This window comes from Panthera pardus, unplaced genomic scaffold (assembly GCF_024362965.1).
Source record: "Panthera pardus isolate Hobbes unplaced genomic scaffold, ASM2436296v1 HiC_scaffold_3, whole genome shotgun sequence".
In the NCBI taxonomy this organism is placed as follows: Eukaryota; Metazoa; Chordata; class Mammalia; order Carnivora; family Felidae; genus Panthera; species Panthera pardus.
Window position 1 is genome coordinate 18892214 of NW_026526876.1, and position 20375 is coordinate 18912588.

A 20375-nucleotide genomic window follows, 5' to 3' on the forward strand; every position below is an offset into this window, starting at 1 on the left:
GTAGACATTTCTCCAAAGAAGACATACAAATGGTCAACAAGCACATGAAAAGATGCTCAACAGCATTAGTCATCAAGGAAACACAAATCGAAACCACAATGAGATACCACTTCACCCACGCTAAGGTGCCTTAACTTCTGGGTGACTTGTGTAGGAGATGCCTGTATTAATTATAAGGTACATCTTGGACACATATCATCACTGTGCCTATGTCTCATTTCTTGCCAGCGGTCTCAGTGCTGGGATTGACTCTTACATGAAGGGTCATTTAGCTTAGCCTGAATTTCCTTAGATACAAACACTGGGAGGAGGGGATGGGATCCATTAAAGTGCATCCTTGGTCCTCTAGGGATGGTCTCAAGCCTTGGGGGGGTCTGGTGTGGGAGACTGAGGGGATCATACTCAGGGGTCTGCACCATCTCAACACCCTTCATCTCAGCCTGGCTTAGTCCTGTCAGTGGCAGTTCCTGCCCCTGGGTACTCAGAACAGGCAGGATACAGCCCTCCACCCCATCCCTGGGTACTCTGGTGGGATCCAGGGTCTCAATACCCAGGGATTTCCTGGAAGCTCCTACCCTCTCTTTGCCCCAGGATCTCACTGTCCTCTGGGGACCTCCACCCTTACATTTGACCTCTGCTTCATCAAGATAAAATTTATATAGCTGTGGGCACACTCCTTCCACCACCCTGGATCCTGAGTGTCTTTCCACGGTGAGGTTTCCTCCAGGCTGGGGCATGGTCACAGTGGCTGCAGAGCTCAGAGCCAGTGTCTGGGGCTCTCAGACATTCTCTACACCTTCCCCAGCCTTCCTCTGTGACTGTCCCCTAAGTGCTGGTCTAAGTGCACAGCCTAGTTTCAGGTCCTGTGTTGTTAGGGCCTATGACAGCTGTCAATAAGGAGTGGGTGACCAAGGACAGAGTTGGAAGGGTCATCATCCTACAGATAAGGGAACTGAGGCATCTGCTCAAAGAGAGAGGGAAGCACTTGCTCAAAATCATAAATCTTCAGGAATTAATAGTAAGTAATCAGTTAATAGCACCACTGCCATATATCAGTAATGGTAGCAACCACCACCACATTTTGTCGCTGGTTGGCCAAACCCCCTGAGATCTTTGCATGTGCATAGTTGTTCACTCTCCCTGGAACACTGTCTCGAGGAGCCTTGTCTTTAACTGATTGGTTCCCGGTTGGTCTTTAAGTGTCAGCTTAGAAGCTCTTTCCTCCATCCAACAATACATTAAAAAAATTATTCACCACGACCAAGTGGGATTTATACCTGGGATGGAGGGCTGGTTCAATATCTGCAAAACAATCAAAGTGATTCATCACATCAATAAAAGAAAGGACAAGAACCACATGATCCTCTCAATAGATGCAGAGAAAGCATTTGACAAAATGCAGCATCCTTTCTTGATAAAAACCCTCAAGAAAATAGGGATAGAAGCAGCATACCTTGAGCTCATAAAAGCCATATATGAAAGACCCAATGGTAATATCATCCTCAATAGGGAAAAACTGAGAGCTTTCCCCCCAAGGTCAGGAACAAGACAGGGATGTCCACTCTCACCACTGTTATTCAACATAGTATTGGAAGTCTTAGCCTTTGCAATCAGACGACACAAAGAAATAAAAGGCATCCAAATCGGCCGGGAGGAGGTCAAACTTTCACTCTTCGCAGATGACATGATATTCTATCTGGAAAACCCAAAAGATTCCACCAAAAAACTGTTAGAGCTGATTCATGAATTCAGCAAAATTGCAGGATATGAAATCAACGCACAGAAATCGGTTGCATTCCTATACACCAACAATGAAGCAACAGAAAGAGAAATCATGGAATCGATCCCATTTACAATTGCACCAAAACCCATAAAATACCTAGGAATAAATCTAACCAAAGAGACAAAAAATCTATACACTGAAAACTATAGAAAGCTTATGAAAGAAATTGAAGAAGACACACACAAAAAAAGGAAAAATATTCCATGACCCTGGATAAAAAGAACAACACTACCCAAAGCAATCTACATATTCAATGCAATACCTATCAAAATAACACCAGCATATCTTCACAGAGTTAGAACAAACAATCCTAAAATTTGTATGGAACCAGAAAAGACCCCGAATAGCCAAAGCCATCTTGAAAAAGAAAACCAAAGCAGGAGGCATCACAATCCCAGACTTCAAGCTGTATGACAAAGCTGTAATCATCAAGACAGTATGGTACTGGCATAAAAACAGACACTCAGATCAATGGAACAGAATAGAGAACCCAGAAATGGACCCACAAACGTATGGCCAACTGATCTTTGACAAAGCAGGGAAGAATATCTAATGGAATAAAGACAGTCTCTTCAGCAAGTGGTGCTGGGAAAACTGGACAGCGACATGCAGAAAAATGAACCTGGACCACTTTCTTACACTGTACACAAAAATAAACTCAAAATGGATGAAAGACCTAAAAGTAAGACAGGAAGCCATCAAAACCCTCGAGGAGAAAGCAGGCAAAAACGTCTTTGATTTTGGCCGCAGCACTTCGTACTCAACACATCTCCAGAGGCAAAGGAAACAAAAGCAAAAATGAACTACTGGGAACTTATCATAATAAAAAGCTTCTGCACAATGAAAGAAATAATCAGCAAAACTAAAAGTCAACCATTGGAATGGGAGAAGATATTTGCAAACGACATATCAGATAAAGGGTTAGTATCCAAAATCTATAGAGAACTTACCAAACTCAACACCCAAAAACCAAATAATCCAGTGAAGAAATGGGCAAAAGACATGAATAGACACTTCTCCAAAGAAGACATCCAGATGGCCAACCGACACATGAGAAAATGCTCAACGTCACTCATCATCAGGGAAATACAAATCAAAACCACAATGAGATACCACCTCACACCTGTCAGAATGGCTAACATTAACAACTCAGGCAACAACAGATGTTGGCAAGGATGTGGAGAAAGAGGACCTCTTTTGCATTGCTGGTGGGAATGCAAGCTGGTGCAGCGACTCTGGAAAACAGTATGGAGGTTCCTCAAAAAGTTAAAACTAGAACTACCCTACAACCCAGCAATTGCACTACTAGGCATTTATCCACGGGATACAGGTGTGCTGTTTCGAAAGGACACATGCACCCCCATGTTTATAGCAGCACTATCAGCAATAGCCAAAGTATGGAAAGAGCCCAAATGTCCATCGATGGATGAACGGATAAAGAAGATGTGGTATATATATACAGTGGAGTATTACTCGGCAATCAAAAAGAATGAAATCTTGCCATTGGCAACTACGTGGATGGAACTGGAGGGTATTATGCTACGCGAAATTAGTCAGAGAAAGACAACTATCATATGACTTCACTCATATGAGAACTTTAAGACACAGAACAGATAAACACGAGGGAAGGGAAGCAAAAATAATATAAAAACAGGGAGGGGGACAAAACATAAGAGTCTCTTAAATACGGAGAACAGAGGGTTACTGGAGGGGTTGCGGGAGGGGGGAGGGGCTAAATGGGGAAGGGACATTAAGGAATCTACTCCTGAATTCGTTGTTGCACTATATGCCAACTAACTCGGATGTAAATTAAAAAAATAAAAGAAAATATAAGAAAAAAAAAAAGAAGCTCTTTCCTCCAAGAAGGCCTTTCAGACCTCACAGTTTGAGGCATTAATCCCCCTGAGTGCTGTGTGCCTCCCACTAAGCTCCTTGAAGCTTAGGAGCTTTCTTGCTGGATGATCAGTGCCTCCCCAGCCCTTAGCACAGTGCATAACACGGGATTATAAGAGCTATGAGAAGGGTCGATGTGTACGGAGTGATGTCCAGGTGCTGCCTCATTGGCTGAATAAAGAATTGTCCCTCCAAGTCACACCTCCATTCCCGGCTCTTAACACCCTAAGCCCACAGCCTGGGTTTCTTTAAAAACATTTTAAGGGGCTTCTGGGTGGCTCATTTGGTTGAGTGTCCGGCTCTTGGTCTCCACTAGGATCATGATCCCACGGTTCGTGAGAATGAGCCCACGTCAGGCTCTGCACTGGCAGTGCGGAGCCTTCGTGGGACTCTCTCTCTCTCTCTCTGTCTCTCTCTCTCTTTCTCTTTCTGCCCTTCCCCCACTCACTCTCTATCTCTCAAAAATTTTATGTACTTAAAAGTTCCAGGAATGGGTCTTGGTCTCTCTGCCCCTCCCCCCCAGCTCTTGGCCTCTGGCTGTGACCCTGTGGTGACCCTGGCATGGCCAGCGTACCCTCTGCCGGGACAATGGGGACAACCTGTCTGGGCTCCCCTGGGCACTGCTGGTGGCAGGGCCCCTTCACTGCCTTCTTGTTTACAGCTCCTTCCCTTCTCCACCACTGCTCAGGCGGCTTCTCTAGACTTTCTCCTCTTCACCCCTTCTGCTTGTTGCCCTACTCTGCTCAGGGCATGTGGCAGCTTGTCAGCTGGCCCTGGAGGTCTAGGCCATGCCACCCAGCTGGCTGCTTGCCCAAAGACCCCTGAATTCAGATCTGATGGGCACAGTCTGTTCTGGAACTGGCCATAGATGCTGGCCGTGATGTTGGGCACTCACTGCTCCCACTCCCCAACTCTGCTCCGGCCCACACTTCCCGGGTGACAGATGTCTTGCTCTCTCCCACTCAGGGGCAACATGTTGCCTAATGCCGAGGCTGGTCTGGGAAGCAGAACACGAGGAACCACAGGTGACCTCATATCCCCTGACTTGGGATTGTTACTGTGCTAAGCCCTGCCCTGATTTCAGGTGTGTGGGAAGGGTTGATGATCATAAATCAGGCAGGCAGGCACTTCTAGAACCCTGGCCTAGATACGGCACACTCCCCAAATACTGCCTTTGCTCTCTCCTAGCCTAGGAGGGGGGTGTTGTGGGGGGTCTCCCTTGGCTTTGGTGATACTCCCTCATCTTTTAAAAAAGATTTTTTTTAGTCTTTATTTTTGAGAGAGAAACAGAGCATGAGCAGTGGAGGAGCAGAGAGACAGAGGGAGACACAGAATCTGAAGCAGGCTCCAGGCCCTGAGCTGTCAGCACAGAGCCCGACTCAGGGCTCAAACTCACGAACCCATGAAATGATGACGTGAGCCGAAGGCAGATGCTCAACCGACTGAGCCACCCAGGCGCCCTGACACTCCCTCATCTTGAGTCCCCTCTTTCTTCCTCCTGCTTCCTCCTTGTCTCTTACCCAGACTCTCCTCCTCCAGCCTGGCCCCCGTCTCTCCAGAGCTCCAGGCCCCTGTCCTTGTGATTTTGCCACTGTCAACCCAAGTCAGCCTGTCCCCACTCGGTCTTTGCCATCTGCCTCTTCAGACCAGGCCTCATCTCTATTCTCTGACTTGGGCCTGGGCCTCCCTCCCTCCCCTTCACCTCCATCATCATATCCAGCTAATCGTTAATTCGACTTTCTTCCTTCCCATCTTGTTTGTATGCCTTCTCTCCTTGTTTTTTTTTTTAATTTTTTTTTAACGTTTATTTCTTTTTGAGACAGAGAGAGACAGAGCATGAACGGGGGAGGAGCAGAGAGAGAGGGAGACACAGAATCGGAAGCAGGCTCCAGGCTCTGGGCCATCAGCCCAGAGCCCGACGCGGGGCTCGAACTCACGGACCGTGAGATCGTGACCTGAGCTGAAGTCGGACACTCAACCGACTGAGCCACCCAGGCGCCCCTGCCTTCTCTCCTTCTGATGCTGAGCCCACATCGGGCCTACGCAGCAGACACTGAGTCTTGATAGGATCTCTCTACTCAGCCTCCCTGCCCGGACTGCCAGATTCATCTTCCAAAAGCACCCACTTATTCAGGTGCTGTACCTGAACGCCTTCCCTGGCTTTGAGTTCCCGGACCGCTGTGCCCACACCTTGGCAGGGCTCCGGACTGACACCCATTTCCTGATACTCCCAGCCCACAGGCCTATAGCTCACCCATTGGATTCATCTCTTCATCAACCCTACCACACGTGGGTTCCTGCCCTTACTTACTTCCCCTGCTGGTGCCCTCACTTCGTCTCCAGGGGCTTTCTCTCTCACTCCCACCTGGCCTTGATCATGCAAACCGAATCATGCCACTTCCAGAAGGGCCTTCCTCCATGGTGCCCAGAGCACACCGGAATCAAGTTCAGATTTCTGCTGGCCCCTTGTCCCTTGCTGGCCCCTTCCCTTCTTTTGCTCCATTCTTGAGTAGAGCTTGGTCACCTCCCTGTTTCCACACAGGCACTACCCCCCTACCCTGGATAACTCCCACTGTTTATAATGACAGACAGAGACTAAGTGCCACCTCTTCTAGAGAGTCGTCCCCGGTGGCCCCTGATGTCACAGCCTCCAGAGAGCCAGGACCACCTCAGGGATTATCTGCTTTGGTATCTCCAGAGCCGGGCAGAGCACCCAACACATAGCCTTCAATAGGTCCTGTGTTGGTTTCTTGGAGCTGCCATAATAAAGGAACAAACCGGCTGGGCTTAAGACAACAGAAATGTATTCTCTCACAGTTCATTGGTCAGAAGCCTGAGAGCAAAAAAAAAAAAAAAAAAAAAGAAGTCTGAGTTCAAGGGGCGCCTGGATGGCTCAGTCGGTTAAGCATCCGACTCTTGGTTTCGGCTCAGGTTATGATTTCACGGTTCTTGAGTTCGAGCCCCGCATCAGGCTCCACACTGCCGGTGTGGAACCTGTTTGGGACTCTCTCTCTCTCTACCCCTCCCCTGCTTGTTCTCTCTCTCTCTCTCTCTCTCTCTCTTTCTCTCTCAAAATAGGTAAATAAACTTTAAAAAAAATTTTTAAAAGAAAGACGCTGGTCATTGGATCAGGGCCTGCCATACTCCAGTATAACCCCATCTTAACTAATTACCTCTGTGAAGACCTTATTTCCAAATAAAGTCACATTCTGAGGTGCTGGGTGGATACGAGTTTGGTGGTGGGGGGACACTATTTAACCCAGTACAGTTGCCCAGGATGCATCCATGGCCTGATGGAGTCACCCATCCTCAGGGTGCTGCCCGGGGCCCATCTCCTCCAAGACATCTTCCCTGGTGCTCCCGGCCTGCCCCTTCTGCACCTTAGTCTCCTTCCTGTGGGAACCGTGCGGGCTTTAGCGTTTCCTGCTAAATCTAAAATTCCTGGGGGGTTGCAAATCTACCCAGAGGAATTCTGAATCATCATGCTGATAGGCTGTTGTGCAAGATTGGCATTTAAACAAGCTCAGGTCTCTCCTAAAATGAAAGCAAGCCAACAATCTATCCTCCTTAAACTCATATTCCCCTCCAGCTCCTGCCCCAGCCCCCTCCACAGTCCAACTTGAAATGAAAAGCGTCTCCTCCCACTAGGTCCTTTTCCACACGTTCCCTTCCTCCCTCCGTCTTCAGAAGCTGAACTTCTGCCCCTTCTGATCATTTTCATGTCATCACATCCAATGGACCTGTTTCCTCCCCACCTGCCTCAAGTGTCTGACCCCGCTGACCCCTCCCTCCTTGAAACTCCTCGGGCCATCCTTCTGTCCTGGGTTTCCTCCCACTTGTCTTGCCACACTTGGCAAGAGCCACTCAGAGGTCATTTGTGGAACACTGGAGCAAACCGGGCAGAATTCTAACCACCAGTGTCCTCTCCAACTACGTGTGAAACACAAAAGCACTAAGGCACACGTTCTCCAGGCAGGAAGAATCTAGTTGTAAATGAGGAAGAATCAGCTTCCAGAAACACTTGGCAGGGAACCAAAAACCTTTTAATGGGTGCCCTTGGGCTTCTGACACTTTATTACTGATTTTGGCAAGAGTGAACAACTAAATGAATGTTATTTAACTTTTGACTTGAAGTATCTGTGCACATATATATACTGCTAACAACAGGGGTGTTTGGGGATGGCTCTTCTTTTTTAAAAAAAAAATTTAAATATTTTATTTATATTTAAGAGAGAGAGAGAAGGAGCTGGGAAGGGGCAGAGAGAGATGGAGACAGAATCTGAAGCAGGCTCCAGGCTCTGAGCTGTCAGCACAGAGCCCGATGCGGGGGGTCGAACCTGCGAACTATAAGAACATGACCTGAGCCGAAGTGGGATGCTTAACCGACTGAGCCACCCAGGTGCCCCCAGGGATGGCTCTTCTGAGCCTTGCAGGATATTTGACATCCGTGACACCTCCCCCTGGTCCAGCTACTCAGTTTAGCTACGCAAAGTGCCCATCTAGGTAGGGTGAGGTGAGTGAATCACTTGCCTGGGGCACAATTTTACAGGGATACCAACAGAATTCAGTAATCAAGGTAAGTAATTTAAAACAATAATTATAGACAATCAGATCAACAAATTATGGCCAATGGAATCATCTAGTTTCATGGACAAAATTTTGTCAGAATCAGGGCCAGGCTTAGTCTGAGGGGTTACAAAGCAGGTGCTGCAAGTCCTGGGTCAGATCTGGCCTTTATTTACAATTTTGATAATCTGTTCATCATAGATTTTTGCATTCATTTTGATTTTGTAAAATATTGCATTAAAATATTTATCCTTTTTTTTTTTTTTTTTTTTTTTTGAGAGGGCGCGTGCATGCAACCATATGCTTGGGCAGGGGAGGGGCAGAGGGAGAGGAAGAGAGAGAATCTCAAGCAAGCTCCACACCCAGAGCAGAGGCTGATGTGGGGCACCGTGAGATCATGACCTGAGCAGAAATCAAGAGTTGGAGGCTCAACTGACTGAGCCACCCAGGCGCCCTAAATATTAATCTTGATCACTGAATTTTTTGACCCTTTTCTTAAATTTTGTGCCTGAGGTGAATCCCTTACTTGCTTCACCCTAGTCCTGGCCCTGCTCAAAATGCACGTTTCCCAGCTGCTTGGTTTGAGAAGTACTGGGAGTTGTATAATCTTTAGCAAATATGAATGGTTTCCCTATCCATCAGGAAACAAAGGCTGAGAGAGGTATGTGTTTCTCATCTTCGCACACTTGCTGGACGATACTCAGCCTCAAAGAATCTTTAGGCTAAAGGCGAGGTTGAGGGGCACCTGGGTGTCTCAGTCCATTGAGCGTCCGACTTTGACTCAGGTCATGATCTCGCGGTTCTTGAGTTCCAGCCTTGCATTGGGCTCACTAGTGTCAGCGCAGAGCCTGCTTTGGATCCTCTGTCCTGCTCCCCTCTCTGCCCCTCCCTTGCTCTCCCTCTCTCAAAAATTAAAAAAAAAAAAATAATAAATACAGGGAAGGTTGAAAATGGAAGCAAATGGAGGAATAATAGGAAGGTGCTTTGCTTCCACCTGGATGCAGGGCGTGAACAGACTTCACTTCGCAAAAGGATGGCAGAGGGAAGAGAAGGAAGTCCGTGACAGCTGTGCCAGGACAGTCACACCCAGCCTGACCTGACCCAGGAAAGGATCTGGGTGGCTTCCCACCCTCCAAGCTCTGAGAAGCTTCCTTCAGTCCTTGGGTCAATGCTTATTAGGCACCTGCTCTCTGACAGGCATGCCTTAAAGCACCAGAGGCATGAAATATGCAGCCTGCCCCTACTTCCAATGGAGAATTCACACATGAAACAAACGGATGACAGCAGGGATGCATGCAGAGGTTATGGGAGCGGAGAGGAGGGAACCCCACTTGGCTTAGGGAGAGGGGGGTTCAAGACAGGCTTCTTGGAACATGGAGCATCTTAGGACCACCACAGTACCTGATAAGTGATCAGTAGGACTTAAGGGCATGAGGGCGGAAGAGGGCTCCAGGCAGCGGGGACAGTATGAGCAAAGGCCAGGAGGGAAGATGCTTTGGAGGGCTACTGGAGCCTGATGTTTGTGGCAAGGAGATGGGGGGTGGAGTTGGGGTGGGACTGGGCCAGCAGGGCAGGCTGGAGATGGCCCCCCTCTCCTTAGCTCGTGGTCTTGGTTCAGGTCACCACCAGGGGCCTTCCTCACAGGGAACGTGCAGAGTTGAGCTTATGCTCTCTTGGGTGGGATACTCCCGACAGCCATTGGGTACCCACCATATGCCAGGCATACTCTGCCCGAGGCTCCCACAGACATCCTCTCCCTTCCACACCCAGTCTGAGCACACCATTCCTTGGAGGTGGGAAGGGTTCAGGCTCCTTCCCTAGGTTCTTGCTACTTGGTCCTGCTTCTGTTCTCCCCACACTGTGGGACGGCATGAAGAGACGGAAACGATTGCTGCTGCCAGCATCCTTTGCCTTCCGCTTTGACCCTTCTCTGAGTTTGGGTCACACTTGAACATGAAAGAGGCGACATCTGTGGCTTTGGCTGGGTTTCTGCATGCCACCCACCTCCAGTGGGAATCAAGGAATCAAAGACAAAACAAAGCTACGGGAGGGGTGCCTGCCTGGCTCAGTCAAAAGAGCATGTGACTCTTGATCTCAGGGTCCTGAGTTTGAACACACCCACCACATTGGGTGTAGAGATGAAATATACTTAAAAAAAAAAAAAAAGCCACCAAAGCTATAGGACAGATTTGTAGAATGTAATGTTATGCAGCCAGTGAATAATTTCGTATTTTGAAAGTAATTTTTTTGCATTTTGAAAGTGCACAACTATATCGTATAAGTTTTCTAGAGCAAATGCGGTATGGGAGAGGCGGTGTAGCATAATGGTTAAAAAAAAAAGCTTAGATTTGAATCCTGGCTGCTCAATTATATACCTTCATGACAAGGACGTGGGACAAGTCACTTAATCTCTTCTCAGTTTCCTCATCCATACAACGGGGATAATACCTATTTATAAGGTTATGAGGATTATGTGAGTTTGTATTTGCCATGAACTTTTCATTTGCCATGAATGGTGGCTGGCCTATGATAGATGCTATGTGTTGTTAAATAAAAGCAAAATTGCTTTTATGAAAATGCAAAAAGATTAATTTTAAAATTACCCAAGCAATACAAGAACACAATCTTTTTGTAAGGTACAACATGGACATTTTTAAAGTGAAGCAATTCTTGGAGACAGACTAGTTTATAGCCTGCTCGGATTCACAATAAAAAAAAATATATATTTGTTGAGTGCTAAGGCAGAGCAGGAAGGCATGAGAAGTGTGTGGGTGGCATTCCAGCGACGGTCCCCTCTCTGGTCTCTCCACAGGGAGAGACCTTCTTCTTCCCTTTTTCCCTTCTTCCCTTCTTCCCGTCTTCCCTTCTTCTCTCCAGGGAAGGGGTGGGATTCACAGGTGTAGATTATCCAAGAGCACTGGCTGATCTTGCACCGGGAAGGACCCCTCTATATTTCCTCCACGAGGCGCATGCTGAGCCGGGAGCAGAGACCCTGACATTTCGGTTTGCTGGCTAGCCCCCCTGATGTGCAGGCTGGCTTGCTGGTTGGCTTTTCAAAATACTAAAAACTATTTGAGGACCCCCAGCACTCTCATTGTGAATTCCCAGCAGCCCAAGAACTGCAAACAAAGAGCTGTTTAGGGAAGCAAATACCCCTATTAAGTTCAGATGTGGATTTCATGCCAAGTGCCTGAGGGTGTCAGGATGGTTCCAGCATCATACAGTACCCCTGGAGGGGCTGGCGAGGGTAGCCTCTTCCTCAGCTCCTGGATGGGGAAGAACTTGGAGATCCATGCAGCTAGCTAGCACAGACCGGTCTCCTTGTACCCTACCTTCACCTCCTCAGCACTTCTGGACCCCAGCCGGGTGCTGCAGGAGCCTGTAGCCCCTTGAGCCAGGGAGAACGAAGGTTGGAGGCGGGAGCCAAGATTAAGGCATTTGGATGTGAAAGGCTGCTCCGGAACGTTGAGGAAAAAGTTTACATTTCATTCCTACCAATCAGCACGGGGAACAGCCCATGGGGAATAAGAGTGATGGGGTGGGGATTGATTGGAATTGGTGCTGAGTGAAGGCTCCAGAAAGGAAGGTCAGCAAGAAACCACAGCCACAGCTTGCTCAGAAGAGCCAAAGGGTGCCTCCCTCTGAGAAACCTTGAGGGCACCCCCTCCATCTGTTTCGGGCCTGGTCCCACCCTCTCCAGATGGGAAAACCAGGGTCACTAATTTCTCTTCCAACAGGCCAGGTGGGGATGGAATTCAGGCACACCCCCATGGGGTGTTTTTAGGCCTGGTTCTGGACTATGTTGCCCCAGGGGTTTTCTCCCTTGACTTGTATCATTTCCTTTTCAGAGCCAATCATTAACCCAAGAGACTCAACCTGAGAAACCAGAGAAACCAGCGGCTGGTTGATGCTGGAAATGCTGCCGTGGTTTCGCCAGAGGGGCTGAGTCTCCAGTCATGCTCCTGTCAGGGTTGCGAGGCAGTAACCTGGTGCGACCCAGCCTCTGGAGCTGACTCTCACACCCTCTGCTGGACAGGCGGGATTGCAGGGTCCCGGATGAGGAAGCAGCCCCTTTGCTTCTGGGCAGTGCTATACTCTGGGGGTGGAGCGCACTGGGCGGATGGCTGGGGAAAACAGCTTGCAGCAGCACAGAGGACGGTGCAGAGTGGATAGCCTCAGTTCCGCATCCGCCCCAGACTATGAGACACCAGCTGTGTGACAGGCCCTGCTCTGGGCAGTAGGCCCTCACCTTTCTTCTCTGGGCCTGAGATCAGCCTGGGTTCTTCGGCTTAACTTCCCAGCCCCCAGTTAAGCAACTGGGACAGAACACCCCTAACCCATCTGTGAGGTGCCACTCTCAGTCTGGCCTCCTGGAGGGGAGGAATAGAAAGCAGCCACCCGCGAGGCCTTTGGGGACAGGGATCTGTCCCTGGGCCCCTGATGCTGAGTAGCCAGGACTTGCCTGGAGAACCAAAGTCAGGGGCCTCTGATGGGCCTGGAGGGGGGGGGGGGCATAAAGAGGAAGGCTGTGCATGTGCACCGGGCCAGGAATTCCCCCCCGCCCTCCGGAGGCCACCCCGCCCTCCGGAGGCCACCGGACTGTCCCCAAGCCCCCTGCCCCCCCCCCCCCCCACGGGAGGGGAGTGGTGTGGGACTCCATCCTGGCTCAAAGCCCTTCTCCCATGGCTGCGGGAACGGAGGGGTCTGCCTGTTTCCTAGGATTCCCGGGAACACCCGGCAGCGGGTCAGCGGGTCAGGGGGACGGGAGGCCGGTTCGCCGCCCACCCCAGCCCTCAACCCGGGGGCCGCGACCTCCGGCGACCCGCGTCCCCGGCGCCCCTTCCCGCGGGCCCAGCCCAGCGCTAGAGTCCAGCTTTATTGGCTGCCGCCTACGCCTCCGCCTCGGGGCGCTGCTTGAGCGTGACCGAGGCGCCGCTGCTGACCATGACCGCGGGGTAGAGCGGCTCCAGGAAGGAGACGAGGAAGCGGTAAAGCAGGCTCACGCCGCCGGCCACGCCGTAGAAGGAGAGGCAGCCGGTGCCGCAGTCGAGCGCCACGCCGAGCGTGCGGTGGTAACCGCCCTGCAGCACCGTCTGCGTGTTGTTGTGCCACACGGAGAACTTGAGCGAGTCCCACTCCAGGCACCACGAGTACGGGTTGCGGCCCAGCAGGTAGACGATGTTGCGGCGCGGGCGGCCGCCGAGCGGGGGGCTGCGGCGGTAGGTGAGGCCCAGGCACACCCACGAGTTGGACACCTCGGCTTCCCAGTAGTGGCGGCCCTCGGACAGGCCGCGCGAGCACAGCACCTGCGGCCACTGCTTGAAGCCGGGGAAGGGGCCGCCCGCGGCGAAGGGCTCCAGAAGGATGCCCAGGTTCAGCACCGAGTGGGTCTCCTTGAACAGGAACAGTTCCTCGCTGGCCGTGGTGGGGTCGAAGTTCAGGTTGCAGTAACCTGGCGGGGGTGGGGGGGGGGGTGGGTAAGGGAGCTTGGGTGAGCGGCTCCCAGGGCTGACGAAGAGGATGCTAAGCTGCGTGGCATCTGCACAGAAGCACCAAGTGCTTCCCACCCCCTGCCCATCTCCTGGGATTGGCCCTTCTCTTCCCGCCCCGCCCCTGCTCTTTTCAGTCCCGCAACTCTGGCCCCAGGTCACTGACCTCCTCTGGAGGAAGGAGTTGGGTGCTGTCCAAAGGTCTACCTTTCCAGAGTAGCTGAGAAACCAATTCCTCCTCCCTGCCCCCCACTAGACTCTAACATAATCTCCCTTTTTATTTATTCAGGACACAAGAATGAGTGGGATTGAGGGAACGTCAAGGGCTCCTGGAGGAGGTGACTCAGGGGTTCACCAAAGAGACCCATGATATCTCAGAGAAGTCCCTGGGATTTGCCTCCCAGCCCAGCTCAGGAGAGGGGCTGCCTAGGCAACAAATGTATTCGATTTATTTATTGCCTAGCAATAAAAGGGAGCTTGCTTGAGGAAGAAACAGACAGGGTCATCCAAGCTGGCTTGGCTAAACCCTGGTGGGGTGGTGGGGGGACACTGGCAGGCCCCCAGCTGAGGGCAATGGTTGTGCCACACCAGAGCCAGGGAGGGGGGCAGAGCCAGCATCTGGGCAAGGCCCTGCCTTGCCCACCCACGGGATGGGACAGGATAGTCCCCTCCCTATCATGGCCTTGAAGTCACAGGCTGAGTCCTTCTGAGGTCTCCAGTCCCAAGTACGAGGTCTGGGCAAGAGAGAGCTGGCATCTCTCTGGTGCCCTGGCCTGAATGGAGAGGGGACTGGGGAAGTCAAGGCCCCCCGGGGGTCCCACCCTTAGGTTCGGACCTCGGTACGGAGGACTCACACTTGAGAAGTGTTTTCCTGTCCACAGCTGAGGGCAGCAACTCATAGGAGTTCATCTTAATGCCTGGAGGAGATTGAGGAGCTTTGCTGAGGACACTCTTACAGCCCAGTGTCCTTTCAGAGAGGGGCATGGGCTTCCAGGAGGCTGCGTCACCTGGGGAAGGTGCACATGGGCAGGCAGGGCTCTCCACCAGTGCCTGGAACCCCAAACACTGCCCTGCAGGGCAGTCCCACCCCCAGGGGGCAGGTGAGTCTCCAGTGGCCCCAGGCTGCCAGATACTGACCCTTCAGGAGGAGCTGATTGATGAAGCTGAGGCCCACGTCCAGCAGCCGCGTCCGGAGCTCCGCCAGGGTCTCCGGCAACTGGAGAAAGCTCTGCTTCTCCTCACAGTTGGTGCTCATCAGGGCTTCCGAGCAGGCGGGAAAGTGCTTCAGTCTGGGGAACTCCTGGGTGCAGGGAGTGGCCAGCAGTACCACCCGTTAGCCCGGGGCCCAGGCAGATGCCAGGAGCTCCTGCTTATGCCAGGGACCCCACCGAGCCCAGAATCTTGGGGCAGGTGGAGAAATTGCTGGTTTTCAAACCTGGACATCTCTCTCCCTCCCCCCTGGTTGTGATGTCTGAGATCAGGGCTTTGCCAAAAAGTATGGCAAAGTGCATTAAGTAGAGTGGATCAGAAAACAATGGGAGGACGATTCCTTCTGAGCTTCGAGTTGCTTAGTGAAAGACCTTGCCACATTTTTCCTGTGGCGTGTGTGTGGAGGGGTGGACGCTGTGAGCAACAGCTTTAGAAATCTGCTGGGGATGTGATAATCAGCTGAAGAAAGGTCTTTGCTCAGAGTTCCCGAGCACAGGGTTTGGGTAGCCCTGGGCCCCACCCTCAGAGAAGGTTGCTGTCACGCACGCCTCCACCAGTGACCCTGCCTGGTACCCTCTTGCAACAGCAGCAGGCTGCAGGACTGGGCCAGGGCTGGTGAAGGAAATGGGGTTTTCATCCCAGGCTGTACGGATTGGTCTGGTCTCATTCCCATCCCTGGTCTGGGAGAATCTGGAGAAACTTAGACTGTGGCAGATGCCAGGAATCCCAGGGTATGCTCCCTTCTGTTCCAGGGACGTGAAGGCAGAAACGTCAGGTAAGAAGCCAAGGGTGTTGGTGTAAGCCCAGGACCCACGGCCTGGGGTGGGGAGGTTCCCCGAGGCAGAAGAATAGATGATGAGTTGCAGCCCCAAATGCTGATGGCTTAATCCTAGGTCTGAGCAGATCTGGTGTGTCTGGGGGTGGAGGAGGAGTGGAGTTCGGATCAGGGCCTGGGGCAGAGACAGGAGTGGGGGCGGGGGCTCGCCTGCAGGAATTGCTGGTCGCTCCTGTTGGCGAGCAGGGCGCGGAGCCAGATGCTGTCCCCCTCCAGCTTCAGGAGCCGGTTGTGGCTCTGCTGGATGGAGCTGCCCAGCTTCCCCAGAGCGGCTGCCTCCTCTTTCTCGACAAAATCCAAGACCTTCATCTGCAGCTGTTTGACCTCCTGGATGATCTCTGAGAAGCAGGCGTTCACCTCATCGCGTGTTGTCTGGATCAACTTCTGTGGGTGGGGCGGGGAGCGGGTTGTGGAGGGTGTGTTGAGAGGCACCTCTGAGCCCCAGCCCCTACTGTTACAGCCCGGAACCTGCCTATGCATCCTGTTGCCGACCGCTGGGCCCCATGACATCCACTCCAGGCCCTGAGAGTGCCCCTCAGCCGGATGCAGGGCACTGGGGGGAAGCCTGGGCCTGGGAGAGGGTGGGCCAGCCTTACCGAGAGAAAGGCCACCTGCCCCCGGTGCCTCTGGCTGTCAGAGTTGATGATCAGCATCTGGTTTTCCACGCTGGCCTGGACCTTCCGAACCTCCACCTGGGGTGAGGCAGGGGGAGGAGGAAAGGGCCCTTGATTCAGAAAGGTGGAGGTTCTTTCTTCTCCAAGGCCTTCTTGGAGAAACCCTTCTGCAAGCCCAGAGAAGACATACCTCTTACATTCCTAAGACGCCTATATGAGAGACAAAGGCAGAGCCGAAGGGCAGATGGCCCGGGTCTTCTACCCTCTGCTCATGCTGCTCATGGTCTCTCACTCCCTGAGACTCTCTCCCCATTCTTTTTTTTTTTTTTTTTTTTTTTTTTTTTTTTTTAGAGGGGGAATGAGAGAGACAGAGAGAGAGACAGAGAGAGAGACAGAGAGACAGAGAATCCCAAGCGGGCTCCACACTGTCAGCATGGAGCTCGATGTGGGCCTTGAACTCACAAACCCAAGATCATGACCTGAGCTAAAATCAAGAGTCAGACGCTTAACCTGAGCCACCCAGGTGCCCTTTCCCCGTTCTTAGGAATCAGGTTCTCTGTTCCTGACAGTGATGACCAAAGGCTTTCAGATCACAAAAAGGGGCTGAAGAGGATTCAGTGGGTTGAGAGGGGGCAGTGGGTCGAGAAGGGGCGCATCAGACATGGAGCCCTGGAGATACCTCACTGGGGTGGCGCTGCCTGGGACACGCTGTGTCCCAAGTTCTGTGAAGAAGCCTCCAGTCTCCACCTGTTCTGGGAAGAGTCATGTTCTTGTTTATAACGGGTGATAGAACTGTGTTGATCCAAGTGCCCGTCCAGTGGATTGTTGCTGGCACACGACAAAATGAGCAGCTCAAGCCAGACTGTCCATCAACCTACTGCTTGCTTTGTTGACAAAGTCTTACTATGGACAAAGTGTCCACTGAGCTGAACGGTGTGGCCACTTGGCTTATAAGCCCTCAGGAGCTCCTTGCAGTGGACCATTAAGGGGTGGCTATGTGGAAATATTACTGTTACCAAATATATTTGATAGAATGCCTGAAATAGAAGTGTTCCACTATAAAAAGCAGTTCAAATCTGGTTTTCCACATTTTAATTTTGTTTAATATTTCCATATATTAAACAGAATTTGAGAGTAGAGAAAAGGAGGGGATCTGCCCAACCTAACATGACATATTTCTACTTTGACATGTTTTCTTCCAGCCTTTCCTTTATCTACGCAAAAAAGTTAACATGGAACTCATACATACAGTTTTGGATCCTTGTTCATCAAACCCACCAACGTTTTTTTGTTGTTGTTGTTTTATTACTTTAAAAAATTTTAAATTTTATTTAAATCAGAGCTAGTTAACATATAGTGTAACAATGGTGTAAGGAGTAGAATTTAGTGATTCATCACTTACATATAACACCCAGTGCTCATCCCAGCGAGTGCCCTCCTTAATGCCCATCGCCCATTTAGCCCATTCCCCCACACCTTCCCTCCAGGAACCCTCAGTTTGTTCTCTGTATTTAAGAGTCTCTTATGGTTTGCTTCCCTCTCTCTTTTTATCTTAGTTTTCCTTCCCTTCCCCTATATTCATTAATTTTGTTTCTTAAACTCCACATATAGTGAAATCATACGATATTTATCTTTCTCTGACTTATTTCACTTAGCATAATACACTCTAGTTCCATCCACATTGTTGCAAATGGCAAGATTTCATTCTTTTGATCACTAACATTCTATTATTTATATATATATATATATATCTTCCATTATATATTATACATATGCATTATATATTATATATTATATCATCTTTATCCATTCCACAGTTGATGGACATTTGGGCTCTTTCCATAATTTGGCTATTGTTGCTAGTGCTGCTATAAACATCGGGTTGCATGTGAACCTTTGAATCAGCGTTATTTTTCTGTCCTTCTACCAAGCCTTTCTCATGTAACGGGCACGTCCACCCTCCTAGGAGGCTGTCACTTTGATGGTTGTGTGATTTCCCTCCAAGGAAAGGTGTGACTGGGCTGGTGAAAGACTTTCAGGGAGAGACTCGGAACCACGAGTCCCGCTCCTACCCACCCCCACCCCTCCCCCACCCCTCCCCACCGCTCCCCTCCTCAACCCCTCCCCCACTCCACCTCACCTCCTTCCTGGCACGTTCCTCCTCCAGGGGGATGGTGTCGTGGTTCTTGTGTTCCTCCAGCAGACAGGCTCCGCACACGCAGCTGCCTTCCGTGCGGCAGTACAGCCGCCGCAGTTTGCGATGCTTCCGGCACAGGCGGCTCTTGAGATCCCACACGGGCTCCAGCAGCTCGTGGTCCTGGAACATCTGGTCCTCGAAGTGGCTGCTCAGGTGCTTCTCGCACAGGGAGGCCATGCACTGCAGACACGACTTGACCGACTTGAGCTTCTGGGCGGAACAGAAGTCGCAGGGCACGTCCCTGGGCCCGGCCAGGGGCCGTGAGGACCCCAAGGTCTGGCCCTTGACCTGGGCCAAGCAGGTCACCATCTCCTCCAGGATGCCGTTCTTGCAGAGGCGCGGTCTGGAGGGGAAGCTCTCCCGGCACTGGGGGCAGTACAGTGTCTCGCCCACGGTAGCCAGGTGGTCCCAGAAACCTTGGAGGCAGGCCATGCAGAAGTTGTGCCCGCAGGTGGTGGTGACCGGGTTGCGGAACACCTCCAGGCAGATGGGACAGAGGACTTGGTCCTCAAACGTGCGGAGACTGCTGTTACTCATCAGGAGCTGAGCGTGGGAAGGGCTTGAGGGCTGGACCGGCGGCTGCGGGGCTGGCTTGTGGTCCTGGACTGGCCCTGAGAAGATAGAGCAAAGCCACGAAGAAGCCACGGCAGGAGCCGAGGGGCCTTGGAGGGGTACACTAGTCCTTCTCATAGAAACAGCTTCTGCCCATAGGGTACAGAGACTGTGTCACTGGTCAACCCATGGGAGGGGCGGGGCATAACATGGGGATTGTGTTCTCTGTGTCCCAGCCCTGACCCCTGCAACAAACCTTGGACGAGCAAGAGGGTGGGCAGAAGGAAGTCACATCAACGGAAAGGAAAGGAGCCACTTCTTTGGCCCTTCAGAAGAAAGGCAGGACGCCCAAGTACTTACGTGAGATTTTCTGCATGTCAGGGAGGGCTAGAGGCTTGGCTGCCCTGCGGTGGGATGAAAAAGGACCCCCAGGCACTCAGGTGCAGCGGCCTAGCCCTGGTCCCACTTCACCAGCTGTTGGGAGGGTCCCCATCAGTCCCGCGTGCCCCCACCCCAGCCTTCTCCATCTCCTGGGATCTGACCGCTGCCTTCTCACCTTTCCCTTCGGCTGCTGTGTTTTGATCTCCCTATCAAGTTGGCCCCCCTCCTCGAAGGCTGCCCCTAGTTTTGTTCCCTGACATCACAATTCAAGCGTGACCAGCCCCAGCATGCTGCTTGTGATGTCAGCAGAGCAAAAGGTGGGCCACCGGACATGCTATGGGTGCTGATGTGGCCTGCCCTCTCCATGGGTGATTCTTCACGCCAGGGCAGGGTCGCTGGTGCACCTGGAGCCTCTGGCAGTGGACCTAAGGGACTCACATTAGGGACCGGAGAGGAAAATGGCAACAAAGTGGCAGTAGGATCTTGGGCAACTCCTTTAATTTGTCTGGACCAGACAATCTTTTCTGGTGAATTGACAGGGTTGTTCCAGGAGATGATGTTCCAAAGCCTCTTCTTCGTCTAAAGTTGAATGATCCACATCATCCGATCGGTGATTCTAAAGACTGTTGCTTCCACTCTGGTTCTGATCCTCAGAAAGAGAAAAGGGATGAGGAGGCGGAAGAGAGACTCTTCATGGCTCTGATTGCTTCTTTGTTGCTTTCTGTTTCCTATTCTCCCCCACCCCATAGGATAAACGCCCTGAAAAGCTTGCAATACATCACTGTCTTGCTCCAAAACATTAGCATTTGTTGGCTAGAAATGGGAAATAGAAGGCCTCTCCTTTCCCCTTCTTAGA

General features: G+C 51.4%; 1 protein-coding gene across 8 annotated transcripts; it reads right to left on the reverse strand.

The window, feature by feature from the left end:
* Positions 1–13105: 13105 nt before the first annotated feature.
* Positions 13106–20205, reverse strand: LOC109276952 (E3 ubiquitin/ISG15 ligase TRIM25-like). Of its 8 annotated transcripts, none has more exons than XM_019466265.2 (8): positions 19695–19892; positions 19395–19542; positions 18530–19287; positions 16372–16467; positions 15926–16159; positions 14869–15031; positions 14586–14738; positions 13106–13694 (listed from the first exon to the last, which is right to left on the reverse strand). In XM_019466265.2, exons 3-8 carry the CDS (start codon positions 19274–19276, stop codon positions 13132–13134), a joined length of 1956 nt encoding a protein of 651 aa, XP_019321810.2. In that variant the 5' UTR covers positions 19277–19287; positions 19395–19542; positions 19695–19892; the 3' UTR covers positions 13106–13131. The 8 variants fall into 8 exon arrangements, with proteins under 8 accessions (XP_019321810.2, XP_019321813.2, XP_019321815.2 ...); XM_019466268.2 differs by having other exon boundaries at positions 18530–19197; positions 19499–19542; positions 19695–19891; XM_019466270.2 differs by having other exon boundaries at positions 18530–19191; positions 19499–19612; positions 19695–19891.
* Between the last annotated feature and the right edge of the window lie 170 nt (positions 20206–20375).

Coding starts and splice junctions, on each gene's coding strand:
- LOC109276952 (XM_019466265.2), bottom strand. CDS start 19,276: ATGAGAAGGACTAGTGTACCCCTCCAAGGCCCCTCGGCTCCTGCCGTG. Junction 16,160..16,371: donor GGCAGGTGGCCTTTCTCTCG/GTAAGGCTGGCC, acceptor CCCCACCCACAG/AAGTTGATCCAGACAACACG. Junction 15,032..15,925: donor GCGACCAGCAATTCCTGCAG/GCGAGCCCCCGC, acceptor CCCTGCACCCAG/GAGTTCCCCAGACTGAAGCA.